This window comes from Zootoca vivipara, chromosome 6, assembly GCF_963506605.1.
Source record: "Zootoca vivipara chromosome 6, rZooViv1.1, whole genome shotgun sequence".
Classification (NCBI taxonomy): domain Eukaryota; kingdom Metazoa; phylum Chordata; class Lepidosauria; order Squamata; family Lacertidae; genus Zootoca; species Zootoca vivipara.
The window spans coordinates 85528465-85550190 of NC_083281.1; the positions used below are offsets into that span (position 1 = coordinate 85528465).

At 46.6% G+C, this 21726-nt stretch overlaps 1 protein-coding gene across 1 annotated transcript in view; it reads left to right on the forward strand.

Moving 5' to 3' along the window:
- Positions 1–20931, forward strand: part of DISP3 (dispatched RND transporter family member 3) — a 71750-nt gene extending 50819 nt beyond the window's left edge. The window contains exons 10-21 of the mRNA XM_035119553.2: positions 738–899; positions 1781–1906; positions 3233–3372; positions 4289–4470; positions 5467–5597; positions 8585–8760; positions 10211–10337; positions 13854–13999; positions 15293–15452; positions 17614–17727; positions 17927–18093; positions 20282–20931. Of these exons, the coding sequence (XP_034975444.2) occupies positions 738–899; positions 1781–1906; positions 3233–3372; positions 4289–4470; positions 5467–5597; positions 8585–8760; positions 10211–10337; positions 13854–13999; positions 15293–15452; positions 17614–17727; positions 17927–18093; positions 20282–20644 (1994 nt within the window). The 3' untranslated portion in view covers positions 20645–20931. The remainder of the gene's footprint in view (positions 1–737; positions 900–1780; positions 1907–3232; positions 3373–4288; positions 4471–5466; positions 5598–8584; positions 8761–10210; positions 10338–13853; positions 14000–15292; positions 15453–17613; positions 17728–17926; positions 18094–20281) is intronic.
- Positions 20932–21726: the final 795 nt, after the last annotated feature.

Consider the following 21726-nt stretch of genomic DNA (forward strand, 5'->3'; position numbering starts at 1 on the left):
TTTTTCGAAACAGAAATCACTAAATTACTCAAAGCTCGGACAGCATCAGAGGTGGGGTGGGGGGCTCCAGACTTGGTGGCCACATGGCACCTGACAGGTCTCTCTGACTTGGCTTCAGGAATCTCCACAGGCCATGGCCCCATCCTCAGGCCACGCCTCTCCACCCCAGACCACACCCACCTCCCCTAAGCCACACTCGCTCTCCCCCGGCGACACCCCACTGTTACGGATTGTGAACTGTGATCATGCCTCTTCCTTGCCTGAAAGGAGAATGACAAGCTATCTGTGTGTGTCCTGTGTGTGCATAGAAACCTCTCTTTTGCAGGATTGGAACAAAAGTGAGAGCCCTAGCTGTTTCCCTGCCAGCTCTTCCATCTGGCTACCTCCACCCCACTGGCATGTGGCCCCAGAAGCCTCTCCTGGGTGTGCATGTGGCTCTCAGGGTGGAAACTCTTTCCCTTCCTTGCATCGAGCGAGTCATGATTATCCTGAGCACCACCTGGGGTCGGATCCAGTGCAGAGTAGAGCCATTGAAATGAATGGGGCCTAAGTTAGCTATGTCTGACACGTTAGTTGGGTCTACTCTGAGTAGGGATCCAACCTGCTGTGCCTCATCTCCTTATTCCCTGTTGGGTCCCACAATGCTGACATTGTTCCTATTCGGAAGTGGGATGCGAGGTGAGAAGATGCTGGCATGGTCCATCTTTGACCCTCTTCCCTGTTTCTTCTTCTTCCAGGGCTCTTCCTCTCTGTTCTCCTTCTGTCTGTCTTCTTCGCCAGCCGCCTCCGCCCAGCAAGCCGGGCTCCCCTTCTCTTCAGGCCCGACACCAACATCCAGGTCCTGCTGGACCTAAAGTACAATCTGAGCGCTGAGGGCATCTCGTGTATCACCTGCTCAGGTGAGTCGGGCCTCTCGGCTAGAAACCCAGAGACTGCTGGTCAACAGAGAGCCATCCTACCTGCCAGATCCCAGGAGGGCTGCTTCCATGTTGGTGCAAAATAGTACCACCCTGCTTTTCCATACAGTGTTTTTAAGGGGTCTTGGGAAGGGGACCTGCCTGGGTTGGAGAGCACGGCCTTGCATCTGAAGCTGGATTGTATGGAGCAAGATTCTGTTTCGGAGCTGGTTGTGGTGCAGAACTTGCATCAAATTGTGGGAGAAGCCACTATGACTTAAGCTCCCATCAGCCTCTCCCAAGATCATGACCAAAGGGGGAAAGAAATTCCTCCCCAGTGTGGTGTAATGGTTAGAGCAGCGTTTCCCAAACTGGGGTCTCTGGCTGCTTTTGGACTACAACTCCCACTAGGTTAGAGTGTCAGGCAAAGGAGTGGGAGACCGAGGTTCGAATCCATGCTCACTCGTGAAGCTGGCTAGGTGACCTTGGACCAGTCACTGTCTCTCAGCCTAACGGGGTTGATTAAATGAGTTGGGGAGAGCCACCTTGAGCTCCTTGGAGAAATAAATATCTCCAGGACCAGGATAAGACTTCCTGTCTGAAGCCCTAAAGAGTTGCTGCCAGTCAGAGTAGACAATACTGATGGGCCAGTGGCCTGACTCTGTATAAGGCAGCTTCTGATGTTTCTGTGTCTTAAGGGAAAGGCTGTAGCTCAGTTTTGCACAAGGTTTGCATGTAAATGGTCCTAGATTTGATCCCTGTGTTTTCCAGGTGAGATTGGGATAAGATCCCCTGCTTGAAAGCCTTGTTTGCAGGGGGGGGGGCTAGTTGTCCTCCTCTTGATGCTGGAGATCCTTTTGTCCCTGACTAACCTTGTGCGACAGGCTTGTTTCAGGAAAAACCTCGTAATCTGCAGAATAACATCCGTACCTCTCTGGAGAAGAAGAAGCGGGGGTCTGGCCTTGTGTGGGGTAGCCGAGGAAGTGCTGCAGGGGATGGAATTGTACAAGGTGAGTTCACAAACAATTCCCACATTCCTCTATACTTTACATCCACACACACACCTCTGAGTACTCTTGTAGGAAACCTGATACGGTATAGAGCATGATTTCCTGTTTATTTAACATCTGTCCCTAAACTGGCTGGTTCCAATTAAGCTATGAAAGCTCTTTCCGACAATGTTCCATAAGCTTCTGGTGGCTGGGTTTTTTTCTTTACTTAAAGACTTTGTAAGCCTGCTCTTCAGCCGCAAAGGTGCCCAAAGCGGCTCACATAAGATAAATTGGAACAGGGCGATCTAAAAGTCACTACACAAAAGGAAAGAGAGAGGAGGAGGGAAGAGGAAAATAGGCAAACATAGACACCATTTCTTTATCTCAGGTTGTTCCCTTGCTGGGTATATCTTGGACTGAGAAATGTAGTAGTCTTTTCATACCTCTGGTTGGGGCTGATAAGGAGTTGTAGTCCAAAACATGTGGAAGACACCAGGTTGGTGAAGGCTGTATAAGCCAGGCATCCCCAAACTCCGGCCCTCCAGATGTTTTGGACTACAATTCCCATCTTCCCCGACCACTGGTCCTGTTAGCTAGGGATCATGGGAGTTGTAGGCCAAAACATCTGGAGGGCCGCAGTTTGGGGGTGCCTGGTATTTGGGGATGCCTTCTATTTTTTGGTATTTGGGGATGCCTTCTATTTTTTTGGTATTTGGGGATGCCTTCTATTTTTCTGTGTCACTGATTTAGGCTTGGGTGAAGGCAAGCTCAGAACAAATATACATACAGAGATGGGACAGGCAGCCTCTTTCTCTTGCCCGATGTCCTACATGTAGAATGATTTGAACCATTCGATCGCAGGTCACATCCACACATACATTTAAAGCATGATGCTTCTTCCAAAGACTGATGGGAACTGTAGTCGACCCCTCACAGAGCTGCAACTTAACAAAATACAGTTCCTAGGATTCTTGGTGGGGTGGGGTGGGGGAGCCATTTGAATTAAATGTGTTTTGGATTCATGGCGTGGCTAGGATATTCCACATGGAAATATTCCACATGGAAAAGGAACAGATCCGACAATCCACCTCACCCCACCCCACCCAGTGGCAGAATGCGATCAATAGCAGTGACTCATACAGAGAGGCGGAAGTCAGCCTCCTCTGTGAATATGCTGCCTTTGGAGAACCTTTAACCAAAAAACAATTTCTCTTAGTCCTCTGCTGGCACGCAGTTCTGGGAAGGTCGTCTAGCTCAATTGTCTGTGGTGATGTTGAGGGTGAAGTCCGGCTGGTGGGTGGGTTTTTCAGGGCCCCCTCAGGCTGACTGTACCATGTTCTACAGCAGACCCCCAGGGAACAGTCTACATCTTCAAATCCAAAGGCAAAGGCCGGCCAGTGGTCTACAGATTCTCTCTTAATGCCACCGTCCCAGCGCCATGGCAGACCGTGTCAGCAGGAGACGGAGACATCCCCTCTTTCCTGGTGAGTTTCCAGAGCACCTATCAATAACCCATGTGGCTAAGACATAATGCTCTCATTAATGCAGCTTCATGCAGGGCAGGGAAGGCGGAGATATAGGGAACGTCTCTGGGGTAAACCCATGGGACTTCCTTTCCCCCGGAGTCCTGTTGCAACATGTGTGACTGGTTTTATTTGTATATTATTAGTAATTGTCCGATAGCGCTCAAGGTTCCCTGTTTAGGGCAGGAGAGGGGGACATTTGTCCCTCCCGATGTCATTAAACTACATTTGGCCTCACCCACTGCTATCTCATGGAATTTGCAGGGAATTTCCCCCTGTTTAGGGAAGTTTTTAATGTTTGATTATTATTTTTAATATTCTGTTGGGAACCGCCCAGAGTGGCTGGGGAAGCCCAGACAGATGGGTGGGGTATAATTTTATTATTATTATTATTATTATTATTATTATTATTATTATTATTATTATTGAATCATAGAGTTGGAAGGGACCCAGAGGGTCATCTAGCTCAACCCCCTGCCATGCAGGAATCTCCGCAAAAGAATCCCCGACAGATGGCCCAACCAGCCTCTGTTTAAGAGGAAAGGGAGTCTATCCCTTTGCGAGGGAGTCCGTTCCACGGTCAAACAGCTCTTGCCATCCGAAAGTCATTCCTAATGTCTAGTCCTTGCAATTTGCACCCATTGGTTACTGGTTAGAGGGAGCTGGGCTTGTGCAATAGTTTTAGCACACAATCTTGTGTGTGTGTGTGTGCGTGCGTATGTACACACTAAGCCCGGAAGCCCTTATCATCTAGTTGCCGCTTCATGCAGGGGAAAGTGTGCGATGCTAATCTCTCTCTCTTTTTTTGCGTCCCATTTTCCTCGGCTCCGAGACATGTGTTAGTGAAGTCTTCTGTTTTCATTAATCCATTGCTTAGGTGTATAGAGTTCCTTACGGTAACTTCACCAAGAGGCTGACCGCTTGTATGTCCACAGTAGGGCATGTCCAACAGACGGGCCCCAAGAAGTGGATGGTGACCACCTTGTCGTGCGACGCCAAGAGAGGGTGGAAATTCGACTTCAGTTTCTACGTGGCTGCAAAGGAACAGCAGCGCACGAGGTAAAGGCCCAGTGACTAAACTCTGACATGGGTTAGAATGGACCAGGAGGGTCATCTAGTCCAACCCTCTGACCTCGAACCCATGACCTCGAGATTAAGAGTCTCATGCTCTACTGACTGAGCTATCCCATTGCAGCAGCAACATTCTTTTTTATAATAATTTTTATTGATTTTTCAATTGCAATCCAATATTAGCCTCATTATAACAATAGCAAATTATAATATAACTACTTATACCCAGTGCTTTTTTCTGGGGGGACACAGGGACGGATACCCCTAAACAGTTTGTGAATCTTTGTACTTTTGTCCATTTACTATGTTTATTTCCCCCGATTTGAACTATAACATGGTGGTTTTCTTGAGTCAAAATGAGAGTACCCCTAAAGATTATTTTAGAAAAAAGCACTGCTAATACCACTGATCCAAATACCAAATTATATGATTTAGGTGGCCCCCCCTCGTGCTAGAATTGACTATTGATCCATAAAATGAAAGCAATAAACAATTTCCTGCAGTCACACAATCAATCAATCAATCAATCAAACAAAAAATCTGCAAAAACAAAAACAGACAGACGTCAGCGTAACCCTCAAAATGGAAGTGTGCCACTCAAAACAGAAGTGTGCCACTCAAATCGGAAGCGTAACACTCAAAATGGAGCACGTTCGGTTTCCGAAAAAAGTTCTCAAACCGTTTGCAGTGTTTGGGTTCCAAGGCATTTGAGAGCCAGGGTACCACTGTATAACCCCATAGAATCCCATAGAAAAGCTTCTATGTGAATGGCACCGTCCTTCGTTGCCCTATCGGCAGACGATTCACCTGTTGGTCTCTGCTGTCAAAGCTGCAAAATCTGGGTCAACTCTGTGGGACGGAGGGAGAGATGCAGACATTGAAATGGTTCTGGCACGTCCCTGAAGCCCCGAGGGACGGGCGTGATGTTCTGTAGCGCTCATATTGATCGTCCGACTTCATTACTCTCCTCTTTCCTTCTTCTAGGAAGCTCTACTTTGCCCAGTCCCACAAGCCCCCTTACCACGGCCGAGTCTGCATGGCTCCACCTGGCTGCCTCCTTAGCTCGAGCCCCGATGGACCAAACAAAGGCTTCTTGTACGTGCCGAGCGAGAAAGGTGAGACGTGGTGGGATTTGTGTGGCTTCGAAAAGAATGCCAGGAAACCCCTGTTGGAGCAGGTCAGTGGGTCATCTAGCCTAGCATTCTTTTCTCAGATGCCTGTGGGGAAACTGCAAGCAGGATTCAAGCACATGAGCCCTCACCCCTCTGACCCTGGGGGCAGAGCTTCTTCTTCTTTGGCAATCCCTCGTAGCTGATTAAGATTGTCTCCCCTTAACAGTGAGTCCCTGAGTGACTGTGGAGGCCAATTCTGGATCCACACGTCCTTCCACAGTGGGGACATTGGTTTGCAGGCGGGAGTTGATCACGGTGTGGATTTGCCAAGCATGCCTTCCTCTTAGCATAAAAAAATTCCTTCCAGCAACACCATAGAGACCAACTAAGTTTGTCATTGTTATGAGCTTTTGTGTGCATGCACACTTCTTCAGATACCTTATTTTGTTTCAACTACGTCAGACCAACATGGCTACCTACCTGTAACTTCCTCTTAGCATGTTTCTCCCTTGTGTCCTGAGTTTGAGCATCTTCAAACTCCATGACACCTTGGATAAAGGCTGTTCTCCAGTTGGAGCGTTTGCAGACCAGTGTTTCCCAGTTGTCGGTGTTTATACTACTTTTTAAATTTAGATTTGCCTTGAGAGAGTCTTTAAACCTCTTTTGTTGACCACCATCATTACGCTTTCCATTTTTAAGTTCAGAATAGAGCAGTTGCTTTGGAGGATGATAATCAGGCATCCGCACAACATGACCAGTCCAACAAAGTGGATGTTGAAAAATCATCGCTTCGACACTGGGGATCTTTGCTTCTTCCAGTTCCAGTAGTTTGTCTGTCTTCCCAAGTGATGTGTAAAATAGTCTCTTCCTCCTATGGTTTTACTTAATCCTATTTTTATGCTATCTACACTGGTAGCCTCAGTTCCCTCAAAGCATCAGCGTGTTTCTTGGTCACAGCTCAGGCTTATCAACCAGCTACAAAACCTCCCCCTTCCTCTTTCCTGGCTCCTGCTTCCCATCCTGAACAGGCAAGGAGTAGCAGGACCATGATCCATTAAGGGCAATTCAGCAAATGCCTTAAATCACATTTGTGCAATTCACACAGCCTCAATTTGTTGCCAGAGTCGAGCCGCATTAGATTATCGTAATAACCTGCAGTTTCATAAGAGTATATATTTAAAGCAGGTGGATAAATGAGTACATTAAGTTAATTTGGATAGGCTGAAAATACTAAAAATAAATTTAAGGAACCGCAGAAAGAGGGGGAAGGAAGTTGAGTTTTTTAATGTTAAAATGATTGGAAAATTATTGAAGTGTATGAAACTGAAAATCATAAATAAAATAAAAATAGGGTTGAGCCACATTGGATTGACTCAGAAATGAACACAGAACTAACTCTCTTTTTTAAAGACCTCACCAGAAATAGCCTGGTTGTTTTTCTGAAGCCCAAGCCCACGGTTGCAAAGGCCACATTTCAAAGTGTTGCTCCTGACCTTTTGAAAGCGCTAAGTGGTTTGGGACCTGGTTATCTGAAGGAACACCTATGCTCCTATAAACCCGCGTAGACCTTAAGATTGGTCCCGGGAGCTGTGCCCTTTTTCTCCCATCATGTTTTGCAAAAGCATCAGACTGATAGATACCAGACTGGCCTTTTGGGGGTGGCCCCACGCCAGTGGAATTCCCTCCCGTGGGATCTGCTTCATGTCACTGCTGCTCTGGATGTTTTTTAAAATGGGCCCCGAAGATTCACTTGCTTCCAGGGCAAACCTAACAAGGGATTGGTTGAGTATCAGATTTACTGGCGCATCCAAAGTCTTGCTGACTCCTACCTCAGGAAGAAGTTGGAAGGCGTATTTTATTTCCTTTTTTGCTGCATCAGATCCATGCTGTTGCAAGTGAGGGAGCTGAGGATCAGGCCCCTCAGGGGAGCCTCAGGAGGTTGCACCCAGCAAAACCCCGCTTCTGCATATTGAGGTGCTTTCTGCTCGCTTCCCTCTGTGAGAGAACCCCTGGCAGTAGCATCTCACTTGCCAGGAGGGAGCCTGAGATTTCCACCACCACCACCAGTTCCTCTTATCTCTGTTGTGCAGCATTCAAAGGTTGGTGGATCCTGGAAAGAGAGACAGATAAAGAGTTTGTTTTCATTCGACTCGGGACAAATAGCCATTGCGGTGAGGCTGTCGTTGGCTTCGAATCCTGACAGCTGTCGACTGTTGGAGGCAGGAAATGCCTCTGAATATTAGTTGCTGGAAACTGCAGGAGGGGGGAGGGTTCTTGTGCTTGGATCCTGCAAACAGGCATCTGGTTGGCCACTCTGAGAACAGGTTACGTGGGGCTACCTTTGAAGGTGACCCAGAAACTGCAGCTAATGTGGGAGCTAGACTGGTGACTAGGAGCGACCGCCAAGACCATATAACACCGGTCCTGAAAGACCTCCATTGGCTCCCAGTACATTTCCAAGCACAATTCAAAGTGTTGGTGCTGATCTTTAAAACCCTAAACGGCCTCGACCCAGTATACCTGAAGGGGCGTCTCCACCCCCATCGTCCAGCCCGGACACTGAGGTCCAGCTCTGGGGGCCTTCTGGCAGTTCCCTCACTGTGAGAAGTGAGGTTGCAGGGAACAAGGCAGAGGGCTTTCTCAGTGGTGGCACCCTCCCTGTGGAACACCCTCCTATCAGATGTCAAGGAAATAAACAACTCTCTGACTTTTAGAAAACATCTGAAGGCAACCCTGTATAGGGTTTGATATTTTATTGTGTTTTTAATATTCTGATGGGAGCTGCCCAGAGTGGCTAGGGAAACCCAGCCAGATGGGCGGGGTATAAATAACATTATTATTATTATTATTATTATTATTATGCTAGACCAGATGGATCTTTGGTCTGACCCAGCTACCAGGCTCTTCATAAGTTCTTAAGTTTAAACGAAGCAAACAATTCTCAGCAAGATCCTAATCGCAGCCTTTTTCCTGTACATCTTCTCCTCCAGCCTCCCCTAAAGTCAAGTTGTCCGTCACTTCTGGATTCAACCCTTGCGGGAACGCTAGCTGTGGGAAACCGGCGGTGCGCCCCCTAGTGGACACAGGAGCCATGGTGTTTGTGGTGTTCGGGATCCTAGGGGTAAACCGGTCCCAGCGCATGGACAACCACGTCATCGGAGACATGGTACACCTGCCTTCTTGCGCAGGGTGGGAGGGTTTGGAGGAATGCAATACCCTCTCTGCTCTCCCCAGATTAGTTCTCTGCTGTTACAAGGGACCAGGCTAGATCTGTCCAATATGCCTGCAGATATGCCTGTTGGGACGCGGGTGGTGCTGTGGGTTAAACCACTGAGCCTAGGGCTTGCCAATCAGAAGGTCAGCGGTTCGAATCCCCATGACGGGGTGAGCTCCCATTGTTCAGTCCCTGCTCCTGCCAACCTAGCAGTTCGAAAGCACGTCAAAGTGCAAGTAGATAAATAGGCACCGCTCTGGCAGGAAGGCAAACGGCGTTTCCGTGCGCTGCTCTGGTTCGCCAGAAGTGGCTTTGTCATGCTGGCCATATGACCTGGAAGCTGTACGCAGGCTCCCACGGCCAATAACACGAGATGAGCGCCAGTCACGACTGGACCTAATGGTCAGGGGTTCCTTTACCTTTACTTTATGCCTGCAGAGCATCTGAAGTGGCCAGAAGATGTTGCAGGGGATGGAAACTGGGAACTTCTGCATGCTAAACAGATACTCTTAAAGAAGAAAATACAGTTATAAAAGGGGGAACCAGTGAAATTTCTAAAATATTACTAGAAACGGAGGATCAAGAAGATCAGTTAAAAGAGGTGTGGGGAAAGGAGACAACAGGGTGAATAGATCAAAGCCGAGGGGAAATATGGGAAAAACATACGTTGAAAATGTTGTCTATAAGAATAAAAGAAAATTATTATAAATTAATTTGGAGGTGATATTTAACGCCAGCCAGATTAAGTCAAATAAACAAGGAATATTCGGTGTTATATTGAAGGGGTGCTGGGAAACAGGAATTATGTTCACATGTGGTGGGGGTGTAAATATGTACATTTTTTTTCCAGCAAAGCGTGTTTAAGGACCTAACAGAAATCACTGAGTTAAAACTGACCGAAAGTCCAGAGGGTAGCATTATTATCAATTTACGATGGGGTGGAAGATTTGCAGGCTAGGAAGGACTTGCTCACAGATTTATTGACAGCTGCACGAATTACAATAGCCAGGTGTGGGATATAGCTATGATAAAGATAAAGAGGTGTGGGATATAGCTATGAATGATAAATGAACATATGTTTGTAGAAGGGGGTCAAACCATCGCAAGAGGTGTTGACATTTTGGGAGGTTTGATAGTTCCACATTTCTATCCTTATTTATTTATGGTTATTACTTTGTCAAAAAAAAACCCCCAGATTTTCTACTCCTGAGCTCACCAGCCATTTTGCATGGGATGCTGCCATCGTACCATTTCCTGCACTGCAGGTCCTGTACAGGACTGAGGGTCAGTCTGGATGACACGCACACCCCGGGGTTCCCTTTCCAGCAACGTCTCTGCTTCCCCGACTTGATCCCGTTGCCTCATGTGTTTGTCTCTTTCTGTTTGTGTCTCCTTGTGAAAGGGCAGCGTCATCTACGATGATGGCTTCGACCTCTTCAAAGAGATTGGCAACCTGTGTAGGATCTGCAAAGCTATTGCCGGCAACATGGAGCTGGTCAAGCCGGGAGGAGCCCAGTGCCTGCCCTCGGGTATGTCGACTCCTCTTCCAGCATTGTTGCCCACCATTTGGAGTAGGGGGGGGGGTGTCTTTGTTATCACAGAGGTATGCAGAGCCGACAGGAAAGGGGAGGGAGCCAGTGGAAACTACTAGAGGGTCCGGGGCCCGTCTACCTTGCCTATGCTTCTGTCCTTCTCGGTAGTCTCAAGTGAGGATAGCTCAGTTGGTAGAGCAGGAAACTCTTAAACTCAGGATTGTTGGTTCGAGCCTCACCTTGGCCAAAAAAATCCTGTGTTGCAGGGGGTTGAGCTAAATTTAGATCCTCTTGGTCCCTTCCAATTCTACAATTCTATGATTGTTTGCCCAATTGCTTGTGACATCCATTGTAAAATCCATGAATTGCATGCATATCATTTTTATTTCCAAATGTGTGTGTGTGTGTGTGTGTGTGTGTGTATTGAAATCATCTTTATTTGGTTTTACAAGTATAAAATTATAACAATATAACCATATACATCCATATTTAAAGATTCCTCCAAATCTCCGGACTTCCCACCTCCCCCCCCCCCACAAGTCCTTTTCAAGTGCATACTATTCAGTAGTCCATATTTTATGCCGCTCCATTATCTCCATAGTATTTGCTACATTACAAGTGTTATTGCAATCCTGCTAATGTTTTCATCTGCTGATAGCAGTCTCCAAGATTTTTGGGGTACTCTCATTTTCCTACTCATATTGAAATACTGCCCCTCAATGAGGCCAAACTTAGATTCACAAAATGTTCAGGGGTATGCGTACCCCCGTGTACCCTCAGAAAAAAAGCACTGTGTGTGTGTGTGTGTGTGTGTGTGTGTGTGTGTAAAATGTTCAGTGCATGCACAATTCTGAGTAACACCTTGCTAACATGCCACGAACTGGGCATCTCTGACTATTTCCAACTCCCTGTGTGCTTTGACGGCACAATTGCCCCTTACTATGCGCCATAAGGTGCATAAGGGACCCAGGTGGCACTGTGGGTTAAACCACTGAGCCTAGGGCTTGCTGATCAGAAGGTCGGCGGTTCGAATCCCTGTGACGGGGTGAGCTCCCGTTGGTTGGTCCCAGCTCCTGCCAACCTAGCAGTTCGAAAGCACGTCAAAATGCAAGTAGATAAATAGGAACCGCTACAGTGGGAAGGTAAACGGCGTTTCCATGTGCTGCTCTGGTTTGCCAGAAGCAGCTTTGTCATGCTGGCTACATGACCTGGAAGCTATACGCCGGCTCCCTCGGCCAATAATGCGAGATGAGCGCACAACCCCAGAGTCGGTCACGACTGGACCTAATGGTCAGGGGTCCCTTTACCTTTTATGCGCCATCAAATGTGTAGGTTTTCTCTTTTCGTTGCTTTCCCCCCTTTATTTATTTATTAAATTCATATTACACGTTAGTTGCCATACAATTTCAGCACTGTACACAACATATATTAAATAAACGGATTCCCCACATCTAACCCTATACCCTATTCACCATTTACCCAAATGCCCATGTGACTTCCTTCACCCACATGGATGCTGTCCTTCTTGCTACATTAAAACTCTTTCATTGTGTTTGTGTTTATTCATCACATTGATCAATCAATCCTCTCTTCTGGAATCAGTGCATCTTAGACGCAATGATTCTGCAAAAATTCATAGGTTTTCATAAATGGAAACGCCCCGTGAATCCAACAAAGTTGTGTGATACACACAGGGTTATATATGCATGGATCAGGCCGAAGGGGGCCCATCTAGTCCAGCATCCTGTCCTCACATTGTGTTATGTACTGAGCTGAATCATAGAACAATAGGATCCAGAATCAGCAGTCTGATTGGTCCGCAGGAGCCACCCAATCCAACTCCAGGTGGAAGTGAATCCGCAACCTGATTGGCCTGCAGGAGCAGCCAATCAGGCAGCTGGCAGAAGTGAATCCGCAACCTGATTGGCCCACAGGTGTAGCCCTGAAGTAGCCAATCACGCAAAGCCCATTGTGTAAATAATGTATATAAGCAGATGGTTTTGGGGAAAAGGCATTCTTCTTCTCTTCTTCTCCTTGATGACTACAAGCTGAATAAAGAGCATGAAATTCACTCTCGACTCCGAGTATATTTCACATTGCCTGCCCAGATGTCAGTGATGGAAAGCCCACAAGCAAGACCTGAATGCCAAGATTCTCTTGTGATAACCAGAGGCAGAGCACAGCCATCATGGCTCGTAGTCTTCAAAAGCCCTCTCCTCCATGAATTTTTACATTCCTCTTCTAGAGCTTTCCAAGTCGGTGGCCATCGCCGCCTCCTGTGGCAGGGAGTTTCTTAGTTTAAATATGCTTTGTGTGAAGAGGAATTTTTAAGCCAAGGAACGTCCAAGCCAAACAATACTCATTTAGTCACAGTCTTAAGCTGGAATTCAGGAGAATTTAAGATAAGAACCTTATAATAGCCTGCTCGATGCAAGGAGGTTGAAGGAACGTTCCTTCATATGTGGTGGACCTGTAAAAGGTAAAAGAGTATTGGGAAATAATCCAAAATTAATTGAAAAAAATGTTTAAAAGTACTGTCCCAAAAAACCCCAGAGTCCTTTCTGTTTTCTGTTAGGGAATCATTCAGACTGAAATTCCCACATGTCAGAAAATGTTATTAATGTATGCCACTGCTGTAGCCCGTGCTTTGTTAGCCCCAAAATGGAAAATGAATGAGGTCCCAAGAAGAATATCAACTTAAACTGATGGAATATGCACAGCTTGCAGACTTAACATATAGAATAAGAGAACAAGAAGAACATACGTTTAGAGAAGATTGGAAAATGTTTATTGAATATATGGGGGGGAATTGTGTACACTTGAAAAGTTGGCAGCATTAAGATAAATTCAACAGTGCAAATAAGTTTTGATGGATTTAATAATGGAATACTGAATGATTTAGTTTACTGTATGTAAAACATGCAGGGATTTATGATATGCAAAATGAACCATGGGAAGGGGAAAAGGGAAGTCATTGATATTTTGAGGATGTTTCCATGAGTATTCAAGAAAGAAGATTTCACCTAAACATTAGGAAGAACTTCCTGACAGTAAGAGCTGTTCGGCAGTGGAATTTGCTACCAAGGAGTGTGGTGGAGTCTCCTTCTTTGGAGGTCTTTAAGCAGAGGCTTGACAGGCATATGTCAAGAATGCTTTGCTGGTGTTTCCTGCTTGGCAGGGGGTTGGACTGGATGGCCCTTGTGGTCTCTTCCAACTCTGTGATTCTATTATTTTAAATTGCAAAACAGAAAATTTAATAAAAATTGTTGAAAAATAAAAAGGAAAGCCTTCTGGATCAGGTCAATGACCCATCTAGTCCCAGCATCATGTTCTCACAGTGGCTAACCAGATGCCTGTGGGAAACCCACATGCAGGATTCGAACACAAGAGCAACTCTCCACTCCTGCAGTTTCCAGGGTTAGCAGGCATCGAAAGCCTCACCATGATGGTTAAGTATGCTGGGTTGCACAAAAAGGAACCGTACATCTATCTATCTATCCCCTATCTTTCTAGGATACAGTATCTCCACTGTCCTTCAGATGCTGCACCCAGAATGCAAGAATCTTCCCGAGCCAAACCTCCTTCCTGGACAGCTCTCCCATGGGGCGGTGGGAGTGAAGGAAGGCAAAGTCCTATGGATCTCCATGGCCTTCGAATCGGTGAGGACTCCCCACCCGAATTCTGTCACCCCCATTGCAGCTGCTTTGGATTTTGAGCCAGCTGAGCTATATACTCAGAGTAGACTCCTTGAAATAATAAATGGACCTGAATTCACCCTGTCTGTGAACTTCAGTTGGGTCTACTCTGAGCAGGACAAGCAGTGATGAAAACCTTTTGTTCTTTTGTGTACTCCTTTTGTGTGTGTTGTTGTCATTGAAATTCTACTCAATATTGAGCCAGAGCAGATTTCCAATGTATAGTTAGCCAAATGAAAACTTAAAACATGTTGTAGGATTCCCCCAAAATAGGCCAGAGGCAATTGTATTTCATCCAGCAGAGCTTTACTGCTTCTGAAGGCAAATTAGCATAGTGGTCACAAATAAGACATTCAGGATTGGCACTGTTCATAAGAAATCCAGTTGCAGCAGACTTAACTTAAACTTACAATAACTTATAATAAGTCTAAACCTTAGCACCAAGCATACTATGTACAGAACACCACACCAGAAGGAAAAGAGATAGAAATAGGAAGTGAAACCCAGGCTCCTTCTGGCCTTACTTTTATAGTCCGCATGACTTTGACAGATGAGATAAGAAGTAAAATAAAAAAAATTCCTTCAGTAGCACCTTAAAGACCAACTAAGTTTAGATGAGATAAGAGAATCAGTTTAAGCCAGCTGTAATCAGTCTCTCTAAAGGAATAACCCAAACATCAGGAATCTTCCAGAACCCTCTTGAATTAGGTAGAATAGGAAAGATCTCTACACATCAGATCAATACTTTCTGTACTAAGAAAGTTATCCCCAACCGCTTCATCTTTTGAGTTCTACAAGTAAAGTTTCTAGCCCTCATTGAGTAAGGGAGATATAGTCACCAGATTTCAGGGCACAGAGCCTCTCTGTGCCTCACAGATGCCTTGAACAAGGAAGAATATCTGAATAGCACAAAATATATTTGTAACGAAAAGCCCCCCACCATCATTGCAGATAGTCACCATTAGTGCATGAAACTTAATCCAAACATCTAAGCCCTTCAGACCCGCAGAAAACTGACGTCCATTAGGAAGGAGTTCACAGATGCAAAATTGATGCAACTTTGGACCCAAAAGAATATATCGCAGGCTCACAGCATGTACCTCAACGGGGCTTCCTCAGCATCTTTGGACAGTGACTTCTATAAAAATGTTGTCCAGTATATTTGAAATTTTGATTTCTGCTGGATCAATCTCAGTTCGGAGTCTAACAAGGCAGACCCTGAGGACTGAAGTGGGAACCCCTTTCTGTCTCTCTCAGACAACCTACAAAGGGAAGTCGTCTTTTCAAACCTACTCTGACTATCTCAAGTGGGAAACTTTCCTCCAGGATCAGCTCCAGCAGTTCCCCGAAGGATCAGCTCTACGCCGGGGCTTCCAGACCTGTGAGCACTGGAAACAGATCTTCATGGAGATCATAGGTAAGTGGCTTTTTTTTTTGCCTCCATCTCCTGTTCAAGGAAGGGACGCGGGTGGCGCTGTGGGTTAAACCACAGAGTCTAGGGCTTGCTGATCAGAAGGTCGGCGGTTCGAATCCCTGCAACAGGGTGAGCCCCCGTTGCTCGGTCCCAGCTCCTGCCCACCTAGCAGCTCGAAAGCACATCAAAGTGCAAGTAGATAAATAGGGACCACTCCGGCGGGAAGGTAAACGGCGTTTCCGTGTGCTGCTCTGGTTTGCCAGAAGCAGCTTTGTCATGCTGGCCACATGACCCGGAAGCTGTCTGCGGACAAACGTCGGCTCCCTCAGCCTATAGAGCGAGATGAGCGCTGCAACCCCAGAGTCGGACACGACTGGACCCCTGATGGTCAGGGGCCCCTTTACCTTTTACCTTTTTTACAGCGGGAAGGTAAACTGTGTTTCCGTGTGCTGCTCTGGTTCACCAGAAGCAGCTTTGTCATGCTGGCCACATGACCTGGAAGCTGTACGCCGGCTCCCTCGGCCAGTAAAGCGAGATAAGTGCTGCAACCCCAGAGTCGATCACGACTGGACCAGGGTTCCCTTTACCTTTACCTGTTCAAGGAGCCACTTGGAGAACCAGGGATGGCTGTGAATGGGGTCAATGGCAGCAAATTGGGAGTATCCATTCACTGCAGACACTGTGAGTTGAGAGTGATTTGCATGTCTGTGCTCCACCCACCTCTATTATTCTCCCAAAGCAGGCTAGCCCCAAGGCTGCCCTGTTAAGTGAGGATTTGAACCCATCTCTCTGTGGAGCTAGTCCAACTTCTACACTAGAGAGCCAGTGTCAGGCTAGGACCTGGGCGAGACCAGGGTTCAAATCCCTACTCAGCCCTGAAGCTCGCTTGGGTCACTGCCTCTCAGCCTGGCCTACCTCACACGGCTGTTGTAGGAATAAATTGGAGATTGTAGAAAACCAGCTTGAAAACGTTGGCAGCATTAAGATCAATTGAACAGAGTGAACAAGTTTTGATGGATGTTTTATTGTGTTTTTAATATTCTGTTGGGAGCCGCCCAGAGTGGCTGGGGAGACCCGGCCAGATGCTGGGATATAAATAATTGTTGTTGTTGTTGTTGTTGTTGTTGTTGTTGTTGTTACTGGAATACTGAATAGTTTAGTTTATGTAAAATATGCAGGGATTTATGATATGCAAAATGAACCATGGAAAGAGAGGAAGGGAAGTCATTGATATTTTAAGGATGTTTAAATGAATATTCTTAATTGCAAAACAGAAAATTTGATAAAAATTATACATAAAAAAAGAGATTGTGGAAAACCGCATACTCCACCTTGAGCTCCTTGGAGAAATGGTGGGATAGAAATGCAAATGTATCTCTCATTGTTGGGGCAGCTGTGAATTATTCCTCTCCTGCCGCCCCAGGATGGCTTGGTAGAATCTATTGACTGGGTAAAGGTATCTACGTATTTGGAAACAATTGTTTTCAAAGCACATTGCAACGAAATGAAAAATTAAGTGATAAAATTACAGCAATGGCAAGAAAGCATCGTTTATGAGAGGGAAAGATGCAGGTATCCACCAGGGGCTCCCCTAAATTGTGCGCCCCACTTGCGGAGCTATTAAGAGACCTGGTGAGCAAGGGCCATTGACATATTCAGGGGACAGTTGCCAAGTCAGACTGATTCCAGTTCGGAATGGCTCTCCGTTGGCAAAGGGTTGAACATAGGCTATCATAGAATTGTAGAGCAGGAAGGGGTCCCGAGGATCATCTAGTCCAACCCCTTAAAATGCAGCAATGGCAAAAAAACACCTTCTCATGGCCCACCACAAAATCCTTTTAGTGGGAGGTTGGATGTGGGACCTTCTGCATACAAGAAGCTGTTCCCCCAAAGACCCAAGGCCTTTCAGCTGCCTTATACTGATTCCAACCATTGACCCATCTAGTTCAGTGTTGTCAACACTGACTGGCAGCAGCTCTCTAGGACATTTCCATTCCTGCCTTTGAGGTGCCTCTGGGGGTTGAGCCTGGACCTTTTCCCAAAGCAGATGCTCTGCCACTTGAGCTGCAGCCCTCCCTGCACTTCTTTGGATAAACAGTTTGTGTGCATGTTTTAAACATAATAAATGAAATCTCTTCCCCACCCACCCGCCTCTCTTTCCCAGGTGTGCAGAGTGCCCTATATGGCCTCATCCTCTCCCTCGTGATTTGTGTCGCCGCTGTTGCAATATTTACCACGCACGTCCTCCTCCTGCTTTCTGTGCTGCTCACCATTTTAGGTAGGTACCTAGTTGTGATTTTGAAACTTTGGCTTCCTTGCCTGGATTCCTGAGAATGCGGGAACCTGCCTGATTGGACTATCTGTCCATTTGACCCAGCATTGTCTGCTCTGACTGGCAGAAGCTCTCCAACTAGACCTTCCTAACGTTCATAGTTAACTTTCATTTCATTACCCCTACGTATGTGTCCTCCCTGCAGGGGTCGTATGCTTAGTAGTGACCATCATGTATTTGTCCGGCTGGGAAATGGGCGCAGTGGAGGCCATCTCCCTCTCCATCCTCGTCGGCTCCTCTGTGGACTATTGCGTCCATCTCGTGGAAGGGTTCCTTCTGGCAGGAGAGAACCTGCCGCTTCACCTGGCGGAGGTAGGACAGCTGTCCTTTTTTAAAATAAATAAATAAATAAATAAATAAATAAATAAATAAATAAATACAGTGGTACCTCGACTTACGAATGACTTGACTTGGGGATGTTTCTAGTTACGAACAGAGTTCCGTCCGCCATTTTGGATGTGTTTTTTTCGACTTACGAATTTTTAGATAGGATTTTTTCGACTTACGGATTTTTTTTTAAAAAAAATCCCCATTGGCTTTGACTTACGAATTTTCCGTCTTACGAAGGTTCGTTCGGAACGGATTAAATTCGTAAGTTGATGTACCACTGTAAATAAATACCTTTTCTTGATTTTATGACAACAAATGGCGCAAGTCTCAAGACTATAGATTACTCCAATGTGCTCTGTGTGGGGCTTCCCTCGCACTTGGTCCAGAAGCTGCAGTTAGTGCAGAATGCTGAAGGAGTGAGACCCTCAGCTCAGAGATCTGCCCTGGTTCACTACTGGGACAAATTCAAGGTTTGGCTATTAGTATATAGAGCCCTTAAAAACTTGAGGCTAGTCTACCAACAAGATCACATTACCCCATAATAAGGACGCGGGTGGTGCTGTGGTCTAAACCAGTGCTCCCCAACCTTTTTATTGCCGCGGACCAGTCAACATTTGATAATTTTACCACGGCCCACTAAGGGGAGGACGTTGACTGTTTATATTTTATTTAGATTGTTTTGATTTAATAATTTTAATTTAATTGTATTTAAATGTTCCTTGGGCGGCCTGGTATCAATTGATCCACGGACCGGTAGCGGTCCGTGGCCCAGGGGTTGAGGACCCCTGGTCTAACCCACTGAGCCTCTTGGGCTTGCTGATCAGAAGGTCGGCAGTTCGAATCCCCGCGACGGGGTGAGCTCCCGTTGCTCTGTCCCATCTCCTTGCAGTTTCGAACCTTGCAGTTCAAAAGCACACAGTGCAAGTAGATAAATAGGTACCGCTGTGGAGGGAAGGTAAACGGCATTTCCATGCACTCTGGCTTCTGTCACAGTGTTCTGTGTCCTCATGACCCGAAAGCTGTCTGTTGACAAATGCCGGCTCCCTTGGTCTGAAAGCGAGATGAGCGTCACAACCCCATAGTCACCTTTGACTGGACTTAAGCATCCAGGGGTCCTTTACCTTTACCTTTTTACCCCATAAGTGCCCACTCGACTGCTTTGATCAGGTTTGTTACAGGTGTCATGTTATACCTATTCCCAGGGCTTCCCCCCCCCCCCAGCAAGAGCTCAGCTCAGGTGGGCACCATCGCCATTCTAAGAGAACAAGGGAGAAGTTCTTGCTAAACTCAAGCATCTCTTTTTTTCCTAGCAGAAGAGCACTCCCTGTTCCACATTTGTAAGAACTCCATTTTTTAAAATGTGGCATGATTTGCAACTCCCTACCCCTTGATACACAAGCAGGTACCTGCTCTAAAAAACGTTATCGTTTGGACAAACCTATCCAGATGTTTAGCTTGGATTATTGCAATGTGCTCTACATGGGGCTACCTTTGAATGGGACCCAGAAACTACAACTAATCCAAAATGCGGCAGCTATACTGGGGACTGGGAGTGGCCGCCGAGACCACATAACACCAGTCCTGAAAGACCTCCATTGGCTCCCAGTATGTTTCCGAGCAAAAAATCAAACTGTTGGTGCTGACCTTGAAAGCCCTAAATGGCCTCGGCCCAGTATACCTTAAGGAGCGTCTCCACCCCCATTGTTCAGCCCGGACACCGAGGCCCAGCTCTGAGGTCCTTCTGGCGGTTCCCTCCCTGTGAGAAGTGAGGTTACAGGGAACCAAGCAGAGGGCCTTCTCGGTAGTGGCGCCCGCCCTGTGGAACGCCCTCTCATCAGATGTCAAGGAAATAAACAACTATCTGACTTTTAGAAGACATTTGAAGGCAGCCCTTGTTTGATGTTTTATCGTGTTTTTAATATTCTGTTGGGAGCTGCCCAGAGTGGCTGGGGAAACCCAGCCAGATGGGCGGGAAATAAATAAATAAATATGGTAAATAAATATTAGCGTATTCGTATTAGTATAGAAATTTGACGGCAAGTTCAAATCTGGCTTTGATCTGCTGTTGTTTTTAGCTTTAGGGGATGCCCCAGCTCAGTGTTGACACTTTTATCTTCTTTTGTAACACACTTCTCCCCCCACCCCACCCCACCCCCTCGTGCTTTTTCAGGACCCCAACTCCAGCCGCCAGTGGAGGACAATCGAGGCGGTCAACCACGTGGGCGTCGCTATCGTTTCCAGCGCCATCACCACCGTCATGGCCACCGTCCCCCTCTTCTTCTGCATCATTGCCCCCTTTGCCAAGTTCGGCAAGATCGTGGCCCTCAACACGGGGGTCTCCATCGTGTACACGCTGACTGTGAGCACCGCCCTGCTGAGCATCATGGGGCCCCCCTCTTTCACCCGCAGCCGGACTTCCTTCCTGAAGGCCCTGGCAGGGGTGCTGGTGGCCGTCGGGGTGGGGCTGTGCGTTTGCCTGGTGCTGCTCAGAAGCGGGTTCAAAATCCCTCTGCCCAATGGGACAGTCCTATAGTTCCATGTTTCCCCAACGGCCTCTTTGTGTAGCGTTTCTTCTTCTTCTCCTTCTCCCTCCAACCTGGAATTTCCCGCAGGAGTCCTGGAAGGTGTCCAGGAATGCTTTCAATTACGGCCCTCGCTTGCCGCTTCCGGGATGTCGCTCGTGCCCCTAAGAGTCTTGCTCTTTCTGTGGGTTAAGGGTGCGGGGATGACGGGCAGCACCCGGGTCAGAATTTATCCTACCCTGCAGGACTCTGAATCCCATCAGCACCAGAAATGGCTTCCCTGACAGCCGGGGCAGATGGGCGCTTGCTTTGATTTGTTACAGGTAGCTAGCTGTGTTGGTCTGACAAAGTCGAGAAAAATAATAATAATAAATTCCTTCCAATAACACCTTAGAGACCAACTAAGTTTGTCATAGGTATGGGCTTTCGTGTGAATGCGCACTTCTTGAGATCTGAAGTATCTGAAGAAGTGTGCATGTACACAAAAGCTCATACCTATGACAAACTTAGTTGGTCTCTAAGGTGCTACTGGAAGGATTTTTTTTAAATGCTTTGATTTCCCTGTGAGGTACAGGTAGGTGATCCTGTGAGGTAGGTAGGTTAAGCCAAGCAGGAGCAACTGGCTCAGGGCCACCCAGTGAGCTTCATAGCCAAGGAGTTGGAGGGAAAAACCCACCAATTTCATTTTATAATGTATACACAGTGGTGCCTCGCAAGACGAATTTAATTCGTTCCGCGAGTCAATTCGTTTTGTTAAAAATTCATCTTGCGAATCGCAGTTTCCCATAGGAATGCATTGAAATTTCTTTTCTTTTGTTTTTTGCCCATAGGAACGCATTAATTAAATTTCAATGCATTCCTATGGGAAACCGCGATCCGCAAGGCGAATTTTTCGCAAAACGAATTCGTCTTGCGAGTCACCCATAGAATCCCAAGACGCATTCGTCTTGCGAAAAATTCATCTTGCAGGGCATTCGTCTTGTGAGGTACCACTGTAAAACAGAGAGAGAAGCTGTAACAACAGATGGGAATCAAAGGACGGAAAGAAGCAAAAGTATAAAATAGACACGTAAGATGAGTACAGTTGTACAAG